The sequence below is a fragment of the Marmota flaviventris genome, chromosome 4, assembly GCF_047511675.1.
Source record: "Marmota flaviventris isolate mMarFla1 chromosome 4, mMarFla1.hap1, whole genome shotgun sequence".
NCBI classification, from domain to species: Eukaryota; Metazoa; Chordata; class Mammalia; order Rodentia; family Sciuridae; genus Marmota; species Marmota flaviventris.
The window spans coordinates 141,958,423-141,983,684 of NC_092501.1; the positions used below are offsets into that span (position 1 = coordinate 141,958,423).

At 34.9% G+C, this 25,262-nt stretch overlaps 1 protein-coding gene across 1 annotated transcript in view; it reads left to right on the forward strand.

The window, feature by feature from the left end:
- Positions 1 to 228: 228 nt before the first annotated feature.
- Positions 229 to 25,262, forward strand: part of Ubl3 (ubiquitin like 3) — a 62,621-nt gene continuing 37,587 nt past the window's right edge. Inside the window, exon 1 of the mRNA XM_027928880.3 lies at positions 229 to 1,091. Within this exon, the coding sequence (XP_027784681.1) occupies positions 1,065 to 1,091 (27 nt within the window). The 5' untranslated portion in view covers positions 229 to 1,064. The remainder of the gene's footprint in view (positions 1,092 to 25,262) is intronic.

Here is a 25,262-nt window from a genome sequence, read left to right on the forward strand (position 1 = left end):
AACCGCCGCCGCCGCCGCCGCCGCCGCTGCCGCCATGTTGGTTTGAGAGGCGATGACAGGCGGCTGCGGCGTGTGGAACTGAAAAGTGGAGGAGGAGACAGAAAGCTCTGAGAGGGAACCATTCCTGGGCTGAGAAGAGGGAGGACCCGGCCGCTTCCGGGGACCCGCCGAAGTCGGCGTCGCGGGAGCTCGCGAGGGGAGGGGAAGGCGGAGACGGGGGAGGCGGTGGCGGGGGAGGCGGAGGCAGCGGAGGAGCCCCGAGGAGCCGGAGACGATGCGCCCCGATCTCCGCTGCTGTCCGGAGGTGCCTGCGGCCTGAGCCCGGAGGGGCCGTGGGGGGTCCTGCTCGCTTCCAGCGTCCGGCGATCGTCGCCCCGCGCCCCGGGTCACCGCCCCCGGCTTTCGCTTTGGCTTCCAACTAGTTAAATGCCCTTGAGCGCGGGTTTCCGCGGTCCGGCTCTCCGCCCCGGCGGCGCGAGTTGAGCCGTCTCCTGCGCGCGGCTCTGGGCGAGGGTGCGCTGCCTGCGCCCGACCACAGCTCCGGGCACTCGCTGCTCACGCGTCGATGTGTAGCCACATAGTTATCTATGAACACTCGAGCCGGGGCATTTTTCTCCTGCTTAATGAGGACTTGACTCGGGAGCGAGTGTGAATCATTGCTGGGGCTGGAAAGGAGGAAGGAGGATTTAACCCCCTCCCACCCCGCTCCATGTCCGTGTGTCACTCGGCTCGGTCCACCTGGCGCGGCCGGTCCTGGGGTTGCTGCTGCTGCTGCTGCTGACGACGGAGACGACGACGACGACGGGGGCTGCCGCTGTTGCCCTGAGAGTTTCCTCTGGCTCTGGCCACACAGCTCCTGGGGATTGTTCCTCTTCGCTCCAGAACCTTGGCCAGGCCGGCACTTTGGCTCCAAAATAACTTCTTTTTAATACTTTTTGTTTGTTTTTTGGAAAGCACATCACGAACCAAGCAAAATTGTGAAGGTTTATTTCTGTAGCTTGAAGACTTGTGTTCTTTTGTGTTTGTTTTCTGCGTAAATATCTGGGTATATCTCGAACGGCAAGATGTCCAGTAATGTCCCGGCGGATATGGTAAGTGAACGATGTTATGACACTCTGATTTAATTGTGGTTGCCAATCTTATTTAATCAGAAAGGACGCAGGCGTGGGGCAGAGGTTTGCTGGGGACTGTCGAAAAGCCGGTTTGGAGAAGTTGCAGTTTCTGGTTTCCTCCTTTTAGAAAGTACTGTTTTTAATATAGGTTTTCTCATTTTGGCTCTTTTCTAAGTCATTGAGGACAGCGGAGAAATAGGGAAATGTAGCAGGGGCTTGAAGTGGAGAATACATCTCCCTGTTTGCTAGAAGCCTCTGAACACTTGTATTTTAACGCTTCTGCAAACGTCAGTGACAGTGGGCAGAGCTGAGGACGGGCGTCCGCACTGGAAACCCAGGTAGACAAGGAAACGGAAATCTTGCTCAGTGACACACATGATAATGTGTAGGGACATAACTGATATTTTTCAACAGCAGGGATCTCTTGAAAAAAGTGTACTAGTATATTGCTGTGAGCTTTTTTGAGGGTCGTGGTGAACAAAAACATTTTAAGTTGTTTGGGAATTTTCTCAAATCTCGGCTGACCGTGTATCGGTACTTTTAAATGAGTATTCTAGAGCTTTATAGTGACGGATATTTTAAAACATGTTCTTGAGCCTTGGCTACTGAGTATTGAGAACTTGAAACAAAAGTACTCTTGTTTATTGCGCTTTTGTTTTTGGTTTATAAAGGTGAAGGTTTTGAGTCTTGACTACAGTTACTGTGTAGCTTTTCCGGGCTGCGAGGTGGGTTTGTGGGAGTGTGAAATTACGCTTTGCAGTGCTAAGGACAGACCTAATGCAATCAACAGGAAGACGAATAATCCTATTGATGAAAGAATTGAAGTTAATGTAATGGTGTTCACATGTGTTAAGTTGACATGTGAGTGTTCGTGCATTCCAGTGAAAAAAACAAAATTAAACTTTGCTGATGATTAAATTTTAAAATGCTAAATATTTCTGTAGGACGACACCACCTTTATAAATTTTAAAATAAGAAAAATTGTACTCTAAATGATGTATTTTGACCTTGGTTTAAAGACATTTTACTTATGTTTGATTTCACTTCTAATATGCTTTATAAATGCAAAGCAACCACCAGGGTTCTGTCTCTGGGGTGGCCATAGGGCAGCCTTACACTTTCCTTCCTGAGTCTTAAAACTCATGCATTGTCCTTTTATTTTTGCCTTCCCTCCTGGTGTGCACACTTGAGAATAGTCTCTTGCCTGGTAAGAGTGGCTGATATGGTTTGCTCTACACTGCTCTTGAAGTTGCCTAGGGAGGTCTCTAGACAGTGCTTGGAAGTGCTGTTTCCCCTGTTTGATGAGTGATTCTGTGGGCTCATCGCCTCTGGCAAAGATTTGCTCTCTCTAAAGACTCCATTTTATATCTTCATGTACTAGGCAAGATATGTTCACCTAAGTACCTTTTATTCTGTCACAGAAGTTGTAATGAAATAAATTTGTGTCATTAAACAGAGCCACTACTTTCTTTAGGCCCAATGATAATGAAAAGCTGGAATGTGCGTAGCATCAGTGACAAATTGAGATGATTTGGGGAATGGTGTTTCTAAGTCAGAGAGAGGGATTGGAAGATAATGTTAGGATCAGGGGCCTTGGGAATAGGGGCAAGGTTTTACTAATAGCTTCGATTATAAAATATAACTACTTATCTGTTTTAGACTGTATGTTAAGGCCTTGATGATTCTGTGGTGCTTTGAGATCACTTGATTAAAGGTGATATGCAAGGGCAAAGCAGTATTATGTAATAAACATATAATGCCCCAGTGATGCTCTGATGTACTGAGGTATGAACAGGTTAGATTGTTAGGTATTTTTTGTATCTCAGGTTCAACTTGTTGGAAATTAAGATGTTTTTCTTTGTGAAAGTCTTTTAAACCTTCATTTGATGTTACTTATTTTCATCTTTGCTTAAGAAGTGCCTTCATTGGATATATGCTTAGAATTCCCAACTTTTTGAAATATAATAAAATTGGTTAGAAATTGTTGATTAAATGCTTCATATTTGTTCAATTCTTCATACCAATAATTGACAATTGAATACACATTCATGACTTAAAGTGAGAACAGTTAACCACTCTGAATTTGAAAAGCTGGTCTCACCACTCCTACATCTTTCCACAAACTAATATTTCCCTTACAATATAACTAAATCGATTAGGATCTGTGTGCTGTTGCAATCCTCTAACCTTGCAAGTATGAATATATACATTTTTTGCTTGGTGCAGTAAAATGTTATGCTTTCCATGAGTTGACAGCTCAAATGTGTTATTTCAAAGCAAATGTTATGCTCTTTTATATTTTAATGGTGTTCATCAGCTCCATAGGAAATCCTATCCAGGAGCTGGGGTGGGGCAGTGAAATTATAACCCCTGTCCTGTTTTCATTAGCGTTAATTCTTTTTTTGAGCTACAGTAATTTCAATTGATATTTTGTTTTTCTTTTCTGACTGTGGTTATTACTTTAAAATCGATTTTTTTTAGCATCTGTTTTTGTTTTGTAAATGGAGCTCATGTTTAAAAAATTTTAAGCATTTACTTTTTGTGTTTATCATTAGGAGTCTCACTTTTTATAATTCATACTAAGTCAGTTGTTTGAAGAGGATAGTGGCCCTGTAGTAAGTGGATTTGTAGTACTACTAAAAAAATAATTTGCATTGGTACTCTTCCAATCAACATTCTGTTATGTCCTATAAATATTATAAGTGTGTTTACATGAAGTGCTGGTTTTTCTTTTTCTAAGAATGTTTGAGTTTGAACTACATTTCCTAACATTTTAATGTGGTAACGTGTAAGAAATTTGAAAATATCTGAATAGTATCATTACAATATTTTATATTTAAATGATTCGTTTCCTTTATTTTTTTCCAACCAATGTCATAATATATGATGGGCATTATTCATTGTTTATAAGTACATCATGATTTATGTTAGGGGTTGTAGGTTTTCTGTAAGAAGACAGTGATCATTGGTGTTAGTAGTAAGGCCTAAGAATGGGTAGATAAGGCAGTAATTTTGCTTTCTGGAGTGGGAAAGTTATCAATAGATACATTCTTGTATTTAGAAAAGTGGCTTATAAAACATTTGGGGTACTGTTGAAGGCTTTGGACTAAAATTATACTTTATAATATCTATTTCATTAAAAACTCTACCTAGGAAAGAAACTGTGAGGACAATAGCAAAGCATTGCTTGTATTTGAAACACTGTAGTTGATAAAACAGTTAAAAGCCCTGATTCTTTAAAAATAATTAATGCAGATGTAACAATTTGTAGTCTGGGGTTAAATGAGATAATGACAATTCAAAAAAATTTTTTTAGTATGTTTTATGTGCTTTAATTAGACTATTTTCATTGTAATTTTAATTCTATTTCATTCATGGAAGAAATATTGGAGCCCTCTTGTGGACAGGAAATTACTAAAATGAATTTCCTTTCAAAGTGAACTTCTGTCACTTTTCTGGGTTAAAGTAATATGTCCTGGGCTGGGCATGTGGCTCAAGTGGTAGCGTGCTCGCCTAGTATGCGGGAGGCCCCGGGTTCGATTCTCAGCACCACATAAAAATAAAATAAAGATATTGTGTCCACCTAAAAAACTAAAAAACAAATATTAAAAAAATAAAGTAATATGTTCTGCATACCAGGGGAGAATGCCATGCTGCATAAAATCCAGAGAAAATAAAAATTCTAACATTGAGAGAAGTACATTGAGATCTGATGACAAATGATTTTTCTCTTACAGCTCCTTTTTATTTTTCTTCTGCTGTACTCTTTATTTTCAAGTCTTAAGTTGGAAGATTTTATGAAGCTAATGGGTAGTTTAAGCACTGTTTGCAAATGTGTGTGTGACTAGATGAACGTCTTAATCAATAATATATTTCTAATTGAATGCTTCTCTAAGTTGCTTTACTTGAATATGCCTTACAGTTGATGTTTTGAATTAGAAGTTTTTTTTTTTGGGGGGGGGTGCAGAGTACTGGTGATTGAACTGAGGGGCATTTGACCACTGAGCCACATCCCCAGTCCTATTTTGTATTTTATTTATAGAGACAGGGTCTCAGTGAGTTGCTAAGGCCCTCAATTTTGCTGTGGCTGCCTTTGAACTCATGATCATCCTGCCTCAGCCTCCCCAGCCACTGGGATTACAGGCATTCGCCATCACAGCTAGATTATTATTTTTTAATTCAAAAAACAAATTATTTCCTTCAGCTCTTCTCCTTTCCAGTTCTGAATTCTAACCCAGCTCATGTCCTCTCATCTGTGAAATAGTTTAGTTTATTCTAGCCCATAGTGAACTTTCCTTCCTGTGAATCATTTTACTTCGATGTTTTTGGCATTCTTCTTACATTGGCATCAAATTTATGTGGACATAAGTATCTTTTGTTATATTTTCCATTTTTTTTCTAAAACAGTAAACATTTAAAAACTATTGAGTGACTCTGTTGACTCATAAGTGTTATTGTCTTTGTTATGGAAGAAGAAATATTGTTCTGTGTTGTTAGAAACTATCAAGTATATGATGACTGCTTCTATTATCAATTTGAATGTGAAAAATATTTTTAATATTAGAGCTTGAAGTTATTTTAAGTTAGTGATAAAATACTGATGACTCTCCTAGTTTTCATAATATGAAACAGTGTGTTTAGGTGACTGATGTATCCACTCTTAAATATCCTCTTTGATTTTTAATTTCTCTTATTCTGGGGGTAAAATGAAGTGGAATGGATAGTGATGTGGACACCTTGGGTAATAAGTCATTCTGAATCAGTGAATTTTCTGAACACATGAAGATTATGTTTTGAAATAGCTTTACCTTAACAATTTCAGATTACTATCTAAATTGTTTAAATAGAATGTGCCATGTATGGTTTAGCTCTTTTTTGGTGACTGAGAGCCATCGTTTGAATAATATTTAATTCTGCTCAATTAGTGTTTATTGCATACCTGTCTATTTAATGTAGTATTCATTAAGTTATAACTGATGCTCTCAGCACTCAGAGAGGAGGCATGTTAATTGAGGTATGAGAATAAAAATATCAGAACTTCTGTTTATTTATTTTGTGCCCCTATGGCCAAGGGTGAAGGTAAACTTTTGAATTAATATGGAGGCTCTGAGATTTTCCTAGATCCACATTCAGGTGGTCACAGTGAGTGTGGTTTGCTGAGAGAAGAGTGGGAATTCTGTAATGTAGGGTTCAATAGCAGCACCATGAGTTTAAGTTTTTGCAAGTTTTCTATTATGTAGTTATTTAAAAAATATTTTTAAAAGGAAGAATCTATAATATTTAGTATTGAGATGGCAAAGAGAAGTTTTCTGTCAAAGAACTTGAGTTGTAGAACTCAAATATGAATTAGACATTTTTATGACAAAAATTATAATTCTTAAAAAAAAAAGGATAGTTCTACACGTTGATCTGTTCTGTCATAAGAAGAGGCTATAATTAGTGTGTTTTCCAAGCAGCTATTTTTGAGAAAACAAATGCCAAGTTGTCTCTTTAAAGGCAATACTGATACTTTAACCCTAAGTGAGAAAGTGCCTGCTTTTCAGAAGAAAGTAATGTTTTGGAGAGGACATTTTGACAGCATGTTTGGTTATTTCCAATTTATTGAAAATCCTCCTTGAAGAGGATTTGGACCCATTTATTGGAATTGCACACACAAAAAGTGAAACATTTATTTAGTTCACAAAAAAAATAGACAATCTGTACAAACAAAATTTTAGTAACGTATCAGATAGATGACTTTGATAGAATGGAAAAGTAGTATGATTTAGTAAGCTAGTAAACAATTCTTTTATATGGATCTGTACATCTTTGTGAGCTAGGATTTTCATTTATGACTTAGGATAACAGCTCTTAAAACCAGTGTCAAAATAGAACTTCACAAACTAGGAAAAACAAGTTTTTTTTTGTTTTTTGTTTTTGTTTTAAATAAAGAGGCATATTCAATAATAATGCTTTCATTTAATACATTAATAGTAATAATTTTTTTGATGGCAAGATTTAAACAAATTTATATTTAAAATAGTTAATTTAAATAATATGATGAAATTAAAACTTCTTTTGTTTTAGTATAAGTTTTATAGTATGCATATGAAATATATGATTTATAAATGAATACACATATGGTGGAGGTATGCACTCATTTATTTTATAAGTGGGATAGTCAATTTAAAAATGTGGCTTCTAAATTTAGTGACTTCCAGATTTCTGAGCATTTTAACTTTTTGTTTGATATTTGTAGCTTTTGCCTTGAGCAGTTATTTGTTTCTGTGGTCAGTATGCCTGCCTATCCTTCTCTATTTATAGTTGTTGATCCTAATTTGCAATGGGTGTAGAAACTAGTGTTCTCTAAAGTATGTGTTAAAAAAGTAAATGATGTCTGAGTAGGATTTTTAGGAGTACTAAAGTAAAAGGCCCTATAGCATAGTAGCAGGGTCTCTATTTTATGGACTTGCTCATATTTATTTTGGTTGCTTAGAGTTCTTTTTATGTGGGGGCTTTATTTTCTGGCTCTTAGCAGAGTTTTGCAGAGATAAGGTGTTATTGTTTTTTTTTTTTTGTTTGTTTGTTTGTTTGTGTGTTTGATGCTAGAGTTTGAACCCTGGGCCTTGTGCATACTAAGCACAGGCTCTACCAGTTCCTCAGATTGTCTTTTTTTATTTTGAGACAGGATCTCACTATGTTGCTCAAACTGGCCTTCAACTGCTGGCCTCTAGCCATCATGATCCGCCCTAACCCTGAATAGCTGAGACTACAGAAATATGTCACTATGCCCAGGGAAATATAAGATTCTAGACAGTGAACGACTAGGTAGATGATTCAAAATATAAAATTGCCTTTTGATAGCTTTACTTTGATCTAATAAAGGAGAGAATTAATGTTTCTTGTGTACTTGCTATTTACCAGGTAAGTGTTTGGCATTTTCTAAATGATAGTATTTTATTTAATTCTCAGAGTGACCCTGCATAAGTATAGAAACTGCTAATACCCACCTGGTGAAGACCACCAGCTTAGGTGTAGTGATTCTAGTGATTTCCAGCTAGGGAGAGCCCTTACCCGGGGAACCCTGCAGAGTCTCAGAGGAGAGGGGAAGAGTTCTAGAGTTTGGTCCTTGCTGAATGCTTTAAATTAGAGACTAGGGAAAGTGGAGTCCTGGATTGAAGTAAAGGTGGGTTAGTAATTTAGTCTCTCAACAGTCTTTGTTTAGGAGACAGGAGAAATTATGGGAACTGGGTAAATCAATGTTGAAAAGTGGTAATCAGTCAGAAAAGAAGAAGATTGTTAGTTATTTTGAAGTTGTAGTGTGACCTTAGGAGTAACTTTTGTTACCCGTTGGTCTTTTGTTGGCCTTTTTTGTATCTATCAGACATTATATTCTGATTTGTATCAAGAGTATATATATATATATATATATATATATATATATATGTTTTTTTATTTTCTCCCAACTAGGTTCAGAGAGGGTAAGGAACTTATTTGAGGCTACATAACTAGGAAAAAGTTTAGTTAGGGTAGGAGTTTGGTTCTCATAACATAGTGATAAACATTCTGCCCACCCTTCCCTGCTGGTATACCTGACAACAAACATTGCTAAATCCCTCAAGCACATTTTCCTGTGTAGAATGCTTCTGATTCCCTCCAAACGCCTTACTGCAGGCAGTCATTGCTGATTACTTTGAGCTAGCAGTAGTAGAGAAGAAACTCATTTTATGTACCTTATAATATACCATGTCACCTCTGGATGGTAATTTTAGTAAAGGTTGGTTTTCTTACTAATTGCTAAAATTAAAGGGAGATTCCTTTAAACTTGCTGGAACTTTTTGTACATATTCGGTACATAATAGATTTTTCCTGTAACCTGGGCTCTTTGAATGTTTTATATATGTAACAATGTGTAATAAATGGACTTTGCAAAGGAGTTCATACTTTGGGGAATTTTATTTTTTCTTCATACTTAACTGCTTATATCATGCAGATTATCTATTGATTGATTCAAATTGATAGTTTTTTTAATGGTCTGTTGTCTACAGGTGATTTTCTGACTAGATTTTTTTTTATGACTAGAGTTTGAGAAAATTATTGAAGTCTGGCATTCTATCTTGTACTTAAATTAAAATGGCAGTTCCTTGTGTCTGTACAAAATGTTCTCACAATATATGTTTAGTTTTCTTTAGTATAAATGTATTGGTTTTGCCATAGAAATATTCATGCTTCTTTCATTTAATAAATGAAAAGATTGTAAAAAAAAAGTCACCCATACAAACAAGTACAGAACCACCTTATAATTTTGAAATGATTCTGGTAGAAATATATATGCTAATTCTATATTCATGAGCATTGTCTTAGTCCCTTTTCTGATGCTATAACAGAGAACCACCCACAGGGTAAAGGAAACAAGAGGGAGGGAAAAGAGTAGGAAGCTGAGTGAGAGGAATAGGGAGCTGTAACTTACCTACTCCTTGATAATGACCTTGGTTCATTAGTGCCTCCATGACCTATTGCTTCTAGAAGGTCCTGCCGCATTAGGGATTGAGTTTCCAACATGTGAATTTTGGGACACAGATTTAAACAATAGCAACCATTTAAAAGCTGTTACAAACAATTGTATAATGGATATACTTAGACATATCCCTGTGCCTTGTCGGATTATTCTCTCAGGATAAAATTCTTAGGAGTATAGTTGCTGTGCCAAAAATATATATGTTAATTTTTGGTGATGAGGTGGGTGGAGGGAGGCTATATGTTTCCTAATTTTAAAGCATCCTGGACTTTCTGGATAAACCTGGCCTTTTCATTATGCATTATCCTTTTACTATGCTAGATTATGCTTCATTTAAAATATTTGCATTTTTGTTCATGGAAAAGATTGACTAGCAATGTAATTTCTTGTAAAATCTTTGGCAGATTAAGGTATTAAGGTTACACTGACCTCTTAAAAGGAGCTGGGGAATGTTTAATTCTCTGGAAGAGTTTGAACATTGATTTTATTACCCATAAGTGCTTAAAAAATTTTACTGGTGGAGCCATCTGGGATTTTCTTGTGGAAACCATTGATTCTATTTCTTTAATATAAACAGGACTATTCACATTTTCTATTTCTTTGTCAGATTTGACAAAATTTTACTTTTTAAAGGGTTTTCCCATTTCATATAATTTTTCTGAGTTGACTTAAGTTTTCCACAATATCCTTTTATCATTTTTATCTCAGAGTCTCTATGACACCTGCTGTTTTGTTTCAAACTCTGCTTGCTGGTAATTTGTGCATCTTTTTTTCCCATCTTTTCAAAGAGCCAATTTTTAGATTTAAAAGTTACTTTCTTTTGGTTTCTGCCTTTACCTTTATGTCTTCTTTTTAAAATTTAATTTGCTGTTCTTTTTCAAGTTTGTTGAGATGGGTACTTCAGTCATTAATTATCAGCCTTTTTTTCCCCCTTTCCCTCTTCTTTCTTTCTTACTTTACTCACTGCTCCCTGTCCCCTTTCCCCATCTCACCCTGATGCCCAGGCTGGCTCTGAATTGCCTCCCAGTACCTGGGACTACAAGCATGTGCCTTGAAATACTGGCTTCTTTTATTTTCTTAATGATTACATTTAGGTATATGAAATTTCCTTCTAAATGAAACTTTACCTAGATCTCATGCGTCCAACAATATGTATTATTTTTATTATCATTTAATTCAAAGTTTTAAAAATTTCTGTGTGGTTTCTTTTTTGACCCATGGGTTATTTAGAAATATACTGCTTAATATTTAAGCACTTGGGGATTTGTAGCTATACTTTTATTATTGATATCTAGATGAATGTTATTGTCTGGGACCATTCATCCTGTGATATAAATTATGAGTACATTTGCTGACTCCTCCCTGTATGGTCATTTTTAGAAAATTGAGTGTGATTTGCTATATACATAAATTACATCAAGTTTATTATGTTCAGTCTACTATATGGTTACTGACTATAAAAGCATCCTTTGCAGTGCTGTGTGTCAACCTAAGGCCTTATGCCCAGGAGGCAAGCCCTCTACCCTGAGCTGAGCTATGCCTTTAGCCTGCTGCTGACTTTGTCTTTTTCTTCACTCAGCTGAGAGACTACATTAAAATCTCCAGCTGTGAGGACTTGTCTACATGTTCTTTTAGTTCTCTCAAATTTTGTGTGACATCCTTTGAGGGTAAGCTGCAAATAAATTTATTATTGTTGTATCTTCCTACTAGAGTGGTCCTTTCATTATTTTTATCACCTTTTCTCTTTCTACCCTTTTCCTTTAAATCTTTCTTTGGTCTTAAGAAGAGTCTCTTTAAGCATCACATAGTTGGTGTTTTTTTTTTTTAAACTAAATCTGATAATCTCTGTTGTTTTACATTAAAATACTATTATTTGGGTTTACATGAATGTATTACAGTATTTGGGTTTAATTAATGGTCTTACTATTTTTTCTACTTCCACCTCCGTCCTTTTTAACTTTTCCTTTCCATTAATCATTTTTAATCAATTAAAAAGTATATTAAAGTATATCTGAAAAGTGTATCCACTTTTCTTTATCTCTAGTACCGCCTATTCCAGCGCAAGCACCTTGTCTTTCCTGGACTACTGCGTTAGTCTTGGAACTAATACTTCTACTTCCATCCATGTTCCTCTGTAATACTTTTTCCAGAAGTATCTTGAGTGTTGCCATTGAAGAATAAATTCCCATGAATGAAATCGCAGATCCTTACCATGACTCTTCAGACTTCTGCATAATCTGGCTCTTACCTATCTCTATGATCTCATCCCTTTTGACTTATTATGCTTCTGTTATACTAAGTTCCTCTCATATCCTCAGACAAGCTGCAGGCTCTTCCCCACAGCTGGACTGAGCCTTTGAACACACCAGCCCCTTGGCCTAGGGCACTTATCAGTGTGCTTATATACCCTTTGTGTATGGACACTGCCTTCTTAGCTTTTCTGTGCAACTACTTTTCCTGACCATATCTAAAGTTGATTGACCTAATTTCCTTGGTTTCTGTCTCAGGACCTTATTGGCCTCCGTAGCACTTATTACACTTTGTAATTCATTCCTCCTTTGCAGGAGGGTAGATGTATATTTTCCTTTGGCCTCTTTGGAAGGTGATTTTTGTATAGTAGGCTCTTATAAATGTTTGTGGATTAAAGGCGTAAATGACTAATAGGCACTATGCTAAGCTCATTACTTAAAACAGACTTAATCCTCCAAAAAACTCTCAGAATAAGCCTATGAGGTACGTAGGTGCTAGTTTGTTAACTGCTTACTGATGAGGTAAGTGAAACTTAATGATGTTGTTAATTTTCCTGAAGCCAGCTAACTAGGTGGGCATTTCTGTGCTTCTTTATTTTTACTTTTCTAATCTTTCAACCGTTCTTCACTTTCTTTGTCAGATCCTCATTATTACATCTTGAAGCAAATGATTATGCTTATAGTAATATTCTGATATTTCAACTTTAGCTTCTTGCCTTTGTTTAATCTTTAATAATACCCCGAAGAAAAGAAACTAGAAATTTGTAATGGAAGTTAAGAAAGTGTTATCTGAGATTTGGTGCTTTTAATAAGACTTAAATCCTTGAAGTGGTGATTTCTTGTGTGATTGTCAAGTATTGTGAGTGATTAATCAAGCTATTGATCTTTATTATTATTATTATTATTATTATTTTGTGGTGCTGGAGATTGAACTCAGGGCCTTGTGCATGCAAGGTTAGCATGTACCAACTGAGCTATATCCTCAGCCCTCTCTCATTACTTTTTGACTGTAAGCAGAAAGACCTGTTATAATTAATTTTATGTGTTCAAATATATTATTTGTGTTTGAAGAAAACATCTTTTGAGCCTTTTATATTTAAAGAATTGTTTAGTTATGCACATTTTAAATTTTAGATCTCAAAAAATTTAAAATAATTTCCATGTTAGATATAATTTATATCTATATGTATTAGTCTACATATAATAATTCTACTTTTCATTTTTCTCCATTTTTGACTCAGTCACCAAGTGTGTGTTGAGCACCTCCCACACGCAAAGCACTTTTTTAGCCTTTGTTGTATGGTGATGAATGAAAGAGGACCCTCCCCCAATACCTCTTATCTTTAAATAATAGGGATACAGACATTAAACAAAGTAAACAAGATAAATATGTATTATATTAGATGATGGTAAGTGCTGCAGAGGGAGTCTAAGAGTATGCCTGTGTCGTGTAGCTTTAAATGGTGCAACCAGGGAAGAGCCTACTAAGATGTTCACATTTGTGCAAAGATTTGAAGGAAATGGGGAGCAAGCCTGCAGCTGGTCTTGGAATAGTATTCTAGATAGTAGTGACTGTTGTCTCATTTCACTCTTTGTTTCTATTCAATTTCTGTTTATTCTACCAATCCTTAACATTTTTGTGTTGCTAGTGGTTTTTGCTTTCTGTCCTTTTGTGTGATCTAAAGTAGTCTCATCTTCCTCACTGAATTTGGGCAACAAACATTTTTTGGGTGCCAGTGTGCTGGACAGATTGTGTCAATAATTGGACCACTTATTTTCCTCTTATTTCCCCATCTTTTTTTCTACTACCTTCGATAGGTTTCCTTCTAGATTTCTTTCCTCTTTATTCATCTACTATTATGTACCTTCGTTCCTTTTCCCACATTTGTCTTTTGGAAACAGATCTCATTATCTGACTTTTCTACTTAATAATGACTGCATATCACTCACAGGCCACTCTAGACCAAGCTGGTTTACCTTGGAGGCATGAAAGCTCTTGGCAGTTGGGCCACAATCCCACTTTATTTCCTCCTGTTGTAGGAAGTGTTTGACTTGTAGTGAACCCCTACCATCCGCAAATCTTTCTGTTTACTTTTATGCTTCTCTCTTTCATCCTTGCAGTGCCTTTCCTTTAGGTTTAGAAAGTTCCTCTCCTCTCCTCTCCTCCTTCCATTTGTGCTTGAGATTTGTCCTCAACTTCAGTGTTAATTCCTTGGTATTGTCTTGTGACTTGCACATGCTGGGAGCTCTAAACCAAGAGTAATGGTTCAGGCAAAGGTATTTTCCTGGGAGGGACCAGGGAATAATAGCCAGAGTGGCAGGATGGCTTTTTCCTTCAGGAGTTGTCAGCAGTGTAGAGCACCAACTTCAGAGGGACAGAAATCTTGTTCGGGTGTCAGCATCTTTGGTTCTGATGGTCCGGGATTTCTAGGTAGTAGTTGAGTCTCTGCATCAGTTGCTATATCATCACAGTGCTAAATGAAATGAATACAGCCAAGTCTGCAGAAAGGGAGGTTTTAGAAGCTAGATAAAGGAACTAAAATCTTAGCTAAGTGATCTGGAATTCAGTGTAGGGATGCAGAATCAATTGTTGTCTCATAAATATTATCTCTATCTTAGCAATTGTAAATTATTCTTATCTGTTTTTTCCACTTTACTAGCTATGTGCTCTTTGAGGGCAGAGAGAAGCCTCATCTGTACCTCGCACAGTACTTGATACATAGGGAATATTCAAAGGATGGTAAATTAGCCTTGTAACACTGTCCATAAAACTGTGTGCAGTGATTGAAGTGTTCTTGTGTATTGTGCAGTAAGGTAGCCACAAGCTGCCAATGGCTTCAAAGACTTGTAATATGACTAGTGTGACTGAGGAACTGAATTAGTGATATTTAATTTTAATGAAAATAACTACATGGCAATTATGTGATTTATATAATCATTCTCTCAACTTTTCTCTTTTTCGTTCTTTTTTTGGGGGGGGAGTGGGACAGAGAGGGGACTTGTATTACAAATGATCCCAGATTGCTAAACTTTGGGTTTTACTTCTAGTGATTTTTCTGCTTTTTTTCCCCTTTTGATGTCTCACCCATTTTTTGTTTCTGTCATTATGCTGTCATTAGCTTTTCTTTTAACTTTTCTGATTTTAGTTTACTATGAAATAGAAAGACACATAATCAAGCCCGTAATTACTAAAAGAGTGAGTAGTAGAAGAATCCGGGTCGGCTTTGACCTCTCCTTGATTTCAGTAAGAATGTGAACTTAGTCATCAGGAAGGGAGAAAGAGCTGATAGGAGTATGGTTGTTCAATTGAAGAAAAAAAATATCAGTATGACGTAGATGAATTCACTAAGGAAGAGAGTACAGCCCAAAAGTACAGTGGCTCTGTTTGGGACAGAGGGATTAAAAAAAAAAAAAAGAAAGAAAAGTGAGAAAAGGAAAGTTATAGCAACACAGGAAAAAAGGTTGACTTGTCAGAGAAAGCCATACAAGGAGGAACTTAAGGAAGCAGGGTGGTCAGCAACCGCAGATGGTTCAGGGAAAAGAAAAGGACTAAAATCCATTTTGTGTATAATTTCATTGAAGGCTATATGGCTTTTAAAACATTGCCAAATATTTCAATTTGGTCAAAAGAGTGTTGTAAATATAATTCTTCATTGTCCATGTTGGGCTCCTAGATATAGAAAGATTTAGTGTGTCTACTTTTTTGAAGTATTAATTTTTCAATTTTTGTGTCTCTGTGTACCTTCGTCACTTTTTAATTGTCAAACTATTTTGCTTAGCTACTATATATAATCTAGATAAGCATTAGTAGTACTTTTTGTTTTGAAATTGATCCTTTTTAACTTAACACAGGTGTATTTCTCTTTTACCTAATAGTAATGTTATTGGTTCAGTAGTGACCATTCAGTTCATGCTTATATGCAGGGTTTACTTAGGGACATTATTTCTTATTAAATTCTCCATACCAAGAGAAGTACAGTTTTACTAAAAATTGGAACAGCTTGCCTTTCAGAGGTGCTGTTTGATTCCCATGTGGCATAGGAAGCAAGCAAAAGGCTCTTTTATTCCCCAAAGTATTATCAGCCTTACTCCTTTGGGACTGGACAGATAGCCAAGAAAAATAAAGAACTGGAAAGATATTTTTCTAACGAATCTTTATTCTGTGTTCACTTGTAGGGTTGTATATAATACAGAGTGAAGATGTAAGCTTATTATTGTATTTTTGTTTTGTGAATTATGCCAACATTGAGTCATTTCTGAAAGAAATGCTTATGTATCTAATTTCTTAGAACCACTAAAACAGTTTCCTACTTCTGAAGTAATTCAAGTGGCCATCCCAAGATGGACAAAAGGGACAACAGTCTACCCTGAAATTGCAAGACCCTTTTCTTGCTTCCCAAGTGAAAGTTGTATAACTCTCACAAGATACAATTACCTGAGAAATACATCAGAGAGAACCACAGGTATAAAATGAAGGTGTTCCCAATTGATACATTGGCATTATAGACAAGAACAGTAGTAATCCACTTCTACTCTACTTGAAAAGATAGCTAGTATGTGTATGGCTATATATTATACATATATATATATATATATATATATATATATATGTATATATATATATATAATAGAGAGAATATGAGAATTTTAATATTTATTTTTTAGTTTTCAGCGGACACAACTTCTTTGTTTGTATGTGGTGCTGAGGATCGAACCCGGGCCGCATGCATGCCAGGCAAGCGCGCTACCACTTGAGCCACATCCCCAGCCCCAAATATATATTATATTTTTAATTTTAGCTAGAAGAGTAACTTTCCTAATTTGACCCTCCTTGTCTTAAAATTTATTATTTTTAAAATAATACAAAATAACAGTACATTACTTATTTATAATAATTTATATAGATTTGATAAATAATAAAATACACTTTAAAATTTTAATATTTTTAAAATTGAACTATTTAAAGGGAAACATAATCAAATTATGCATTATGAAGTAGTTTAGATATATGAACTTATCCTCCATAGTAAAATGCATGTTTATCCTTTCTGTGATCTCTCAGTATACTTGATCAGTTAGTTCCTATTTTTCCTTATTTTGTTGTCCTGGGAATTGAACCAGTCCGTTCCAGGCAAGCACTCTCTACTTCTTACCTACACCCCCTTGCCTGGGTAGTTCCTAAAGGAAAGTGTTTATGTGTCTTGTCCCATTTTGCCTTTTTTTTTTTTTGCCATACTGTATTCATTTTATCTGTCTGCATTTAAAAATCTAAATTTATTGTCTTATTTTATTCTGGTTTTATAACTAATTAGGAAAACAATAGGATTATTAAAAACAAAACATTTTTTTAAAAAGTACTAATGTGTGTGTGTGAGTGTATATATATATATATATATATATATATATAAAATATATATGTACATATATGTATGTATGTATATACACACACTATTAATGTTTTCCTCTCTACACTTTGGACCTTTTCTGTGTGATGTATATGTGAGTATATTTGTGTATAGTTGGATGGTTTATTTTGAAATATTCTAACTTGGGGAAGTCTTAAAAATCAAATTTAACTGTCCTTTTATAGGACAGTTTATCTTCATTCATTAAACAAACAAACAAAAGCTTTTAGTCTTCATTCTTTTCCTAAAAGATGAAGCTGGATTCTTTTTCACATACTTTATCTGTACCATGTCTCTTTTTAAAAATGCAGCATTCTTCCTGGGGATTCTGTAGTCTAATGAGTGTTTCAGTGACTACAAATATTTTCTGTAATTTTAGTTCAGTAATTCTACTAAAATGAAAGTATAATAAAATAACACTCACCTAAACCAGACTACTCTAATTCTGTAGAATAAAAAGCAGTTTGAATTTATATATATTTGACGTTTATAGGAGCACTTTATATCTGTTTGATTTCACAAAAGCATTTACCTTTTGTAATCTTTCTCCCCTCCAGATAGTGCTTGGCATTATCTTGATGCTAGCTTTGAAAATACATGTGTGGTAGCTATATAAAAATCTATAGAACACAAGATTTTTTTCAAAGACCTTATGCTTTAAATTATATATGTATGTTATTTATTCCCCTTCCACCTGCCAAAAAGTAAATATTAAGAAAAAACATTTTTTAAATATATGATTTACAAATTTTATACCTACAGTTTATTTTTCGAAAATCACATTTGTGTAAAATTTATTTACTGAGCTTAGTATTTGACAGTTTATAACCTACTTTGCCTGCTAGGTATCTTTAACCAAGATAATATTTTATTGATGGTATTGTATTGTTAATTATACCAGAATTATGAACATCAATGCTTTCTCAAAAGCCTTGAAAGAGAGCATGTTTCTGTATCTTCTAGTTCAAATAATTTAACTGAATGCATGAAAAGGCCCGTTGAAATCACCGGGTAACTACTTATAAAATAATTCTTAATTTCGTCTGACTTCCTTGAGAAACACTATTCATCATCATTTCTATTTTAGGGATTTATATGCAATTAGATCATTCAGATTATGTATCGGTGGAACACCATAAACCTTATAAGATTAAAGCAAAAAGTTTTATATGACCTTGTATTACAAGTAAAAGGTTTTTATTGGCATGCTAAATGTTGCTATCTGTGGAATAAATGGTACACACAGAGAATGTTAGAAAACTCAACTGAGAAAGTTAGAATATTATTTTGGAAAGGAGAGTATCTTCATGGCCAGATAGACCTTAGTGTCTGCAAAGCAGTGTATAGCTCAGTCTGACTTCAGAGGTTTTAAAGTTAGAGCTACCAATTAACTTTTGCAGAATGGCTGCAAAAGACATTGCATCTGGTTTCATGAGCAATTTGATTAGTTACTTAAGAACTGTGATTATTATGAGATGACATAGTAGAGTTATAAACAGTAAATACAAATTTAGTCCTGTGTACTGCTTTGATAAGTCACAAGGAAGGTATTTCATTTTTTCTCTATGATGCATTTAGTTTAATAAAACAAACACATACAATGTCATAAGGATGAATTTTCGCTGATGGATTTAGTGTAATCCAACAGATATATAGTCTGCAAATAAATTAAAGAAATGTTGTTGTTGTCTTTGTGGTGCTAAGGGTTAGAATCCATAGCCTTGAACATGCTTGGCAAGCGCGCTATGACGGAGCCACATGCCCAGACCCAAGTTAAATTATAAATACATGAAAACACTGTTCAGATTTCATAGTCTTTTATAATGGATCCTTTTGGTACCTTAGTTAGTAAGCCTTCTTGTTTTGTGTTATTTTCAATAATTAAATATGATTTAGTTAGCATGTATTCATTGCCCAAGTGAGCCCTGTTCTAAGTGCTTCACACATAGTAATAAAATTTCCCTGCAATGCTATGAGCTAGATATTATCATCCCCATTTTACAGATAAGAAAGCTGAAACTTGAAGATTCTTAAGCAATTTGCTGGCAATTGGCAGAGCATTCTATTTCCAGAGCGTATTGTATGACAGTGCAACATCTCTAGAATTCTAGGAAGGTGTAGCGTGCTCTTAAATACTCATGTATTAGAAATGAGGCAATTCATTTTATATATGCATGCTGTAAACTTAGAGAGCAAAAGACATCATTCATTTAATAATTGTAAATAAGCTAAAGGATCAACTGAAATATCTTTAGTGTTTGGTTCAGAACGTTTAATGTTGTGTATAATGGGCAGAAATTGATTTATTGATTTGAACAATGTTCATAGTTCTTTAGAATGAAGGAACAAAAGTAGAATGGAAAATAATTCATGTTGGGGGGGTCTTGATATAATATTTTAAAATGTTTAATACTATTTCAAATTATAGGACCCATGAGTACCCATGAGTGAAAAACTCCCTAATCACAAGGAATTTGAGGCTTATTCTAAACCTAGAGTTCACATTACTGTAAAGCGGCTGAGGACCTCTCACTGAGATTCTGCTCATCTCTGGTACATGTCTTTTTCAGGTCACTAACATACTACTGTCACTAGGGACTTGATTTGAAAAGCTTCTTTCCAGAAAAGCAATAAAATGCCATGCGTTGGAATTACTGTGAGTTAAGAGACATTATTAAGCTTATCTAAGCATTATAAATTATTCTGTAAAATTTATTTGTAGAACCTTTCTGAAGTATTTCTGAAGTGATTTTATCCTTAGAATTGTCTATAAAAAAGTAGAGGGAGTAGGGAAAAAAAAGAAAAGAAGAGGGAGTAGAGAGTAGCAAAAGAGATTAATAGCCTTGAGTTATCCTTCGAACAAAGTTCTCAGGTCTTTTAACCCACTCTTTGACATTAATGAATGTTGTTATTAATTCTTTAGGGGAGAGGGAGCATCCTTGGATTCTTTCTAAATTGCTAATCTGGTTCTCTTCTAATTTTTCCTTTTTTTTTAAAAAAAAAGGTGGCCTTTATGGTGCAAGAATACTTTTTTTTTTTTTTAAATACTCATAAAAAGGAAATCTACTACACATGTTGCAGTGTTCTAGTATTTTAATTCACTATGAATAATTAGTAATTATCAGGATACAGATAGTTACAGAAAATAACTGCTTTATTATATCAAGTCTTCAGACCCCATGGATTGGTAGAAGAATCATTTGTAACAACTTCCTTATTTTATGGACTTGGCCAAATCTTGGATTCACAGGTGGCTGTTGCCTTTGAACTCTGTGACCTTGTTTCTGTATTCAAGACATCTGGTATGTTTATATCAGCAAAGTCTTACTTGGCCTTTCACCTCCATCTTACATTGCGTATTTATCATTTTCTAACCCAAAGCTAAATGACCATCTTTGCATGAGATTTGATTCCATCTTTGAGACTTTACCATTCAAAAAGTCACTGAGGGGATTTTGTAAACAGTTAATTTTTATGAAAAATATCAAACATATAGAAGTAGAGAGAATATTATAATGGAACCCCCATGTGTCCATGTCCCAGCTTCAGAAGCTGTCAGCTCATAGCCAATAGTGTTTTATCTGTATCCCTGTCTGCCATGTGTGTTCCTCCTAAATTATACTGAAATAAATTTCACTAATCATATTTTATTCATAAATATTTCTAGATATATATTCTAAGATAAAATATAGTGGTTGATCTTAAAAAGAACCATAGTGTTCTTATTGCACCTAAAATTAGCAATAATTATCTAATATTATCAAACATAGAGATATAAAACATATAAAGACAGATTTTTATGCTGTCCTTTAGCAATTGGAAATGAAGGCTTTGAAAATTCAGCATTTCAAATATGTTTGTTTTGTGAACATTGAAAAGGAAGAAGCATAGGAACATTCTCTTAATTCTGAGGTAAGATTATCTTAGAGGTCTCCAGTGTTCATTTTTACACTAAAAGAGGTAAAAAGTCTTTTTTAGCTATCAAAGTGTTGTACATTGGCCACCAGTGTTGAGCACGCACACATATGTAGCATACATTTCATGTGAAATAAGAACTTTTTAAATGCCGTATAAATTTTTTTTAAACTCTAAAAAAGGGGCATCTACACTTTAGAAATAGTTCTTGAACAAAGAAATCTCCTTCAGGTGATTGATTGGCTTTATTTCATTAGTTTTCTGTCTTCCTTTTTTTATTAAAGGAAAAGGAAGAAAATAAAATAGTATTTATACCTCTGGTCAAGTGATCTAAACAGTTCTCTTTTTCCTTTGCTCTCTAAGAGATTAGGAGTTATTTAAATAATTGATGTTAAGTGTTTCTGAATTCCTGTGGTTTGAAGGCTTTACAGATATTAACTTTCTCATCCTGACTGAAAAGGATGTGTGTGATAGTATCTTTTTTTTCCCTCAGTCTAAATTTAGACTTGTTGATCATGAATTAAAAAGCTTGTGAGTGGTAGTATATGACTTTTCTTATTTTTAACTTTTTTTTTTTTTTTGCTTCTGAACTTCTTGTTTTTGCTCCTTGATGTAGTTAAAGGTGAACACAGAGCTAAATGTGATGCAGCTTCTAGGCCAGAGTATTTGCACATAATATGTTTTGTTCTAGGGATGTGAGATACAGACCTAAAATAAAATTTCTGAATGAGCTGCACCAATTTGATAAACTGGCAGTTAAGTTGCATTCAATCTTAAAATAGACTTCTGCCAATAGTTCAAGCTAGAATGAGTTATTTTCCATAACTGAACTGAATTTTAAAAAAGTTTGAAACATCAAATCTTTTGAATCCTTGGCTTGTAGAGAAAACATTTGTTTGTATCTGGTTGCCATTCACTCCGCTCTGTACTCTCCATCTATCAGAACCCTGCCTCAGTTTGGGATTGGAGTAGATAGGAGTTGACTCTATGCACAATTTTATATGTGCCTGTGCACATGTGCATATGAGTTTATATGTATATATTTGGTTCAGCAAACTTGATTTTAGCATTGATTTTCCACTGATTGGAAGGTTTTTTTAAAAAAAATTATCTATGATAACATTCTGCTTTTAGAGTCGAATTACAGATTACCCCTCAGACAATAACAGCAAAGCAGCACTGCCATGGTTTTTGTCTTTAAGGGATGGTTGGATACAGCCAAGATACCTTATGTTCCACATCTTGGATCAAGATATGAGGGATAACTCTCAATTTACCTAGTGCTTATTCATACAGTAATCTCTGCCCTGTACAGTTTAGCCAAGACAAGGGAAATAACAAAGTTCTCCAAACAGCAAAAATATTACATAAATTCTTAAAACCAAATTTATAAACTTAACTACTAGATGGTTTCCAGAGTTCAATATATAGAGTATATTTTCTCTTATTTTAGACACATTTGCTGGTATTTTAGATAAAGAATTTAAATAGTCTCAGCTTATAGTTAGAGATTTGCTTTGGATAATCACAATAGTAAATTTCTATGAACTGTTGATTCCAAAAGTAAATATTCTAAGCTCCTTGGTTATATTATGTAATCTAGTCAATTTGTTCAATTGCTTTCTCAAATTGCTTTGAGAGGAAATAAGGGACTTTGCACAAAGTAACGTAATAATAATAATAATAACAAATACTTTTCAAAATACTAATGCAATTGTAGTGTATTACAGATTACCCCACAGTAAGCATACTTTCATTTATATATCATTTCTTCGAAGTCAGGGTCTGCTGACAGTGGGGGTAGGGGTGGGAGAAGGATCCAACAAAGCTGGCAGATTCCTGAAAGTTTAGGGAAAAGTATCAATGTCCCTGAGCAGGTACCTAATAGATGCTAAAGGCATTATGTATGATAAATGATGTTTATGATGGTTCCATGTAGAAAGTCATTATTTGGCAGATATTGAAGGGTAAGAAATTTATCTACTTTGGAAATGTATAGATTATTAAACTGTTCGTAAATTGACATAGTCCCAGAAAATAAAACTAAGATAAGAATGCATGAGTTCAGTTCCTTCATTGCAATAAGAGTGTTCTCCTAGACATGCGCATTGCATGTTTTTCTCTTGAGATTAGAATCTGTTCATTCCCCCTGTAAATGACATTGGGTATGGAAATTCATCTAGTAACTCAAGGTAGATTTTTTTTTTGTAGCCAATTTGGTAAGCATGCCGAAAATTTTCCGCAAGTCTCAGTAACGTTGTCTGAAGTTTTGTTCTGTGATTCTGGACTGGAAAAATAGTATATATTTGCACATAAAGTGGCATCAGAAATAGCAAAAGTAAAATAAGGATTTTAAACAAAAATAAGTTTTTTTTAAAAAATGGGTTCATATTCTGTATCTTCTGCCCTTCATGAAGTTAATTAACAAATGTCTACCTTGGGTTAAGTAATTTTGGTGTGACTATTTTTGATACATGGGTAAATTGGTAATTCATGGCCATTTATTTTCATTCATTCATTCATTCGTTTGTTTGTTTGTTTTGTGATGCTGGGGATTGAACCCAGAGCCTTGTGTATGCAAGGAAAGCACTCCACCAACTGAGCTATATCCCCAGCCCCATTTATTATTTTGTAGCATCCAGACTTAGAGGAACTGAGAAATTTGAAGTAGATTTATTATAAGAGCTAATTCCTCCTATTTCCTGCTTGACTAACTCCTATTTGAAGTCTCAGTTTAGGAGTCCCTTTCATAAGGGATTTCTTAGGATATGATGTGCCCCAGTGACATAGGAGTTCTGTTGTAGTAAGTACTTAGTCATACTGGATTGACAGGGTTAGGCTAAATCATGTCCACTGGGAATCTAATGATGATATTCTTTGAATGTTTACTCAACATGTTTTTAATGGAAAAGGAGTAAACTGATTTTCTTTTCAGAGCATTTCCATAGAGAAACAGATGCCTTACTAATTCATTTCTACTTGCAGCTATGTATTCTAAAAATAATTAGACAAAACATTTCCCCAGTTTTGGAATTATAATTCCTCTTACTTTATGATTTTTCTGAAGCAGAAGACGTTTAAATTTAGATAATAAGATTTATTGATTCTGGTTAAAATCTCTATACTGTTCAGTTTTGGAACTCCAATTGCCTGCTACCACACAGAGTATTCTAGTGGTACTTTAGTGTCCCTTACATATCTATTTCTAGACAACAGCTCACCTGAGCCACATTTTATAACATTCTAGTCTCTCCCACTGGCCCATGTGCTAAACGAGTGTGGAACATGTGTATCTTATTCAGCCTTATATTTTGAGCCTGTTAAAGCTCTTGGAAAAGAGTGTGCATGCATCTGTATTTATAATTATTGGAAGAGTATTAGTCTATCTTCCCTCATATGCAAAATTTGGCCTAGAGCCTCAAAACCAAAATTTTGTCATTGTTTTTCATTGCAAAGCTGGTGTATATCTCTGTATATTATATGGTTTCTTTGTTTGAATAATAGGAGTTTTTATCAGGCTTTCATGTTGTTACCATGATTTTCTTTCCTTGATAACATCTGGGAGCTAGCATACAGACTTAGTTAACAATTAAAAAGTAAAATATGTAATTGCTGAATGACCTTGTTGCTTATGATTATTGAGAGGTAATTAAAACAGTTGGTATTTATTCATATTGCCTGTAAAGTAAATGAGGTAATGTCACAAAATTTATAACAAAATAATATTACGTACTTTTTATCTTTAAAAAGTTTCTAAAATTACTGTTTTCTCTTAGGTTAGACCTAATCACTCAGAATGGGAATTAATTCTCTTGAATAAATTGAGGAAGCCTTATTTGCATTTCTTCTTTTGTGATTCTGAACATTATTTCATTAGCTAATCAGAATAGTGCCACTAATATTCACTAATGACATCTTTTTCTTCTGAGGATTTTCATCTTATTTCAAAAAATGACTTTGATTCTCCTTCCCCAAAGCATGTGAGCATTGTGCAGTGTTTGAAGTTTGCTTTTATGTTCATTGAAAAGAATGAATTAAGCTGAGTGAATTTAAAGATAGCAATTTGAGGAATTGAATACAACTT